Here is a 3,269-nt window from a genome sequence, read left to right as displayed (position 1 = left end):
ACATCTACCCGATCCGCCATCTTGTTTGTTCTCCAAGCATTGAGCTCTTATTAAAAATACTTAATGTGGTTTTGTATCCTAGCTTATTTTTTCTTAGCAATATATATAACTGTCCCGTGTCCTTTGAAGTTATCTGACAAATGACCTTGCTATGACTATCCATATCCCTGCAGGGGACATGACCTCCTGGAGTGGACGCAGTCTCTCCCTGTGGGTTTCTGACTTTGACCACTCGGTTTGGGAGAGCCAGGCTGAGGACAACCCACCCACTGCCCATGGCTGCTTTAGAGGCTTAGAGGTTTCCTAGTGGTGAGGGTTCTGACTCATAGTGACCCTGTATAGGGTGTCCGGAGGTATAAATCTTTACTGGAGCAGAAAGTCTCATCTTCCTCTTGTGGAGCAGCTTGTAGATTCGAACCGCTGACCTTGCAGTTAGCAGCCCAACACATAACCCATTATGTTACTTAGTGGCTCCTTAGTGGCAAGGGGCACTGGTCCAAATTAGCTCCCTGACAACCAGTCACGGAACCTGGAATGCCACTAGGTAAGACTTATCCTTGGGATTGAATAACATTTTTCCATCCTTTTTTGGCCTTTGAATGCTTCCTATTAAATTAAATACGGTTCTAAGGCAAAAAAAAAAAAAAAGTGAAATAAAATTTCAAATGAGCCTTTATTAGTCAACAATGTGCAGTCAGTTTAGTGCAAGATATACAAGCAAGCTCTGTTGTTGGAACACCAGTGTAGCGCAAGAAGTGCTTGACTGATAGGCATTGGGAATGGGAGAGGGGCACCAAAAGAAGTTCCTGGGTGGGAAAAATGGTTAAACAGTCAGATAAAAGATTGGTGGTTTGAATCTATCCAGAGGCCCTTTGGAAGAAAGGCCTGGCAAACTGCTTCCAAAAGGTCAGTCAGTGAAGGCTGGTGGTAATGGTGGTTGATTCCTGTTTTTTGAGGAAGTTGTGGTTGAATTGGTAGATAAGTGGACACTCACACTGATGTAGGAATTTGGTTCTTTTAAATCTCTTTAATTACACTGAGATAGCAACATCATTCCTAAACACTGTACACATATCCCAGGGAGAAGAGTCACAAAAGGGAGGTTATCCAGAATGGCTTCCTGGAGGAGGCAATTAAGCTGCAAACTGACTTCTAAAATAGTGGTTTTCAAAGTGTGGTTCCCCAGACCACCCCCTGAAAGCTTTTTAAAAATGCAAAATCTTGGCAGTACCATCTCGATAACAACAACTCCAGATTTAAAGAGTCTTGGTGTGGTGTTATAAGATAACCACTAGACTGCTAACCACAAGGTCAATGGTTCAAATCTACCAGCTGCTTCTCTGGGTCCCTATGAGTCGGAACCAATTCAATGGCACTTAGCACCAGCACCCCCGATTTGAGGAACCCCATGGTGCAAAGGTTAAAGGTTTAGCTGCTAACTTCTGATGTTGCTAAGCATCATCCTTCTTTAGCTTATAGATTGAACATTCCGATTTCTGCCCTCATCTTCATATACCCCTTATCTCTATATACCCAATTTTCCTTCCATTTCTCAGGATACCAGTCATTGTATTGTTGTTGTTAGTTACCATGAAGTCAGCCTTCGACTCATAATGACCCTCCAAACATAGCCCAGTCTTGGGCTAGCCCCATAAACAATTGCAGATCAGACACTTGTGATCCATAGAGTTTTCTGTGGCTGATTTTCAGAACTAGACTGCCAGGCCTTTCTTCCTACTCCATCTTAGTCTGGAAGCTCCACTGAAATCTGTTCAGTATCATGACAATACACATTGCATCACTGACAGACAGGTGGAGGCTATGCATAGGTACATTAGCTAGGAATGTCAGAGTGAGAATCTTACCATGCAATGATCCCTGCCTCAGTCACTGGATTAGGATGAGTCCTAATGCTGGCAACTAGGACTTGAGCATTTCTGTGAGCGAGGACACAATTCAAACTATAACAAGACTCACAGTGTAGTCCAGGGGCCAGTATTGGTATTACCTGGAAACTTGTTATAACTGCTGAATCTCAGGACCCACCTCAAGCCTTCATTTTAACAAGACCCCCAGGGTCTCCCAATGCACATCAAAGTGTGAGAAGTACCAAAAGGGTCCCTAATGGCTGCTGTGCAAACACAGCCACTGTTGTCTGTTAGTGGAGCTTATGTGTTGTTATGATGTTGAGCAGGTTTCAGAGTAGTTTACACACTGTGAGACAGACTAGGAAGAAAGACCTGGTGATCTACTTCCAAAATTTGGGCAATGAAAACCTTATGAGGGAGAGTGGGGTACCTTGAGGGCATCTAACAATCTGTGCTGCAATTGATTAGACCTGAGAGTTTTTCATTCCCGTGGTAGGAGATGCTGCTTCAAACCCTGGCTTTTAGGTTGCTCATCAGGATGGGGGCAGCAGCGGTGTATTACTCTGAGTGTGATGTCTGCAATATTTTCCCTGAACGTAGGTCCAGGGAACAGGGCCAGGAGAGCTAGCTTAAAAAGCAAACATAACTTCTTCACCCTACCTCTGCTTTGTGTTTTGTAGATTAATTTCATCCTCTTTATAAACATTCTAAGAATCCTGATGAAAAAACTTAGAACCCAGGAGACAAGAGGAAATGAAGTACACCATTACAAGTACGTGTCGAGACCTTGACGCACCCAGTCACATACGTACACCCAGTCACAGCACAAGCATTTATTGAGCACCTACTGTATACCTAGCTTGTGCTAAATACTATTGGAAATAGAAGAAAAGGGGAAAGGAGCCTAGTCCCAGGGTGTTGGCAATGTCAATAGAGGGCAACAGATACCAGCATGAAATGCTTAAACACTACCCTGGGGGTAAGGATTGAAATTTCAAGCCAGAAGAAAAGCAGAAAGCAGAGATTTGTCTCCTTGTGGCTAAACTGGGAAGTCTGAGGATGGACAATATATATATTGTTGTTGGGCTGCTAACCACAGGTTGGTGGTTTAAACCGACCACTTGTTCCTCAGGAGAAAGATGAGGCTGTCTGCTGCTCTTACAGTCTCAAAAACCCTATATTGGGTTGTTACGAGTTGTAATCAACTCAGTGGCAGAGGCTTTGGTTTGGGGATACATGTGTGTGAATGTGTGTTGTTGTTAGGTGCTGTAGAGTTAGCTCTGACTCATAGTGACCCTGTATAGGGTTTCAAGGAGTGGCTGGTGAGTTTGAACTGCCAACCCTGTGGTTAGCACCAGTGTTTATCCTACAGTGCCACACATGAACACTCTCTCTCTCTCT

At 43.8% G+C, this 3,269-nt stretch overlaps 1 protein-coding gene across 1 annotated transcript in view; it reads left to right on the top strand.

The window, feature by feature from the left end:
• Positions 1 to 3,269, top strand: part of SCTR (secretin receptor) — a 100,546-nt gene that overhangs the window by 81,744 nt on the left and 15,533 nt on the right. Inside the window, exon 10 of the mRNA XM_006868743.1 lies at positions 2,549 to 2,640. Coding sequence (XP_006868805.1) covers positions 2,549 to 2,640 — 92 coding nt within the window. The remainder of the gene's footprint in view (positions 1 to 2,548; positions 2,641 to 3,269) is intronic.

Source organism: Chrysochloris asiatica, unplaced genomic scaffold, assembly GCF_000296735.1.
Source record: "Chrysochloris asiatica unplaced genomic scaffold, ChrAsi1.0 scaffold00123, whole genome shotgun sequence".
NCBI classification, from domain to species: domain Eukaryota; kingdom Metazoa; phylum Chordata; class Mammalia; order Afrosoricida; family Chrysochloridae; genus Chrysochloris; species Chrysochloris asiatica.
The sequence above is the reverse complement of the archived record's forward strand: the minus strand, read 5'-3'. Positions and strand labels throughout refer to the sequence as shown.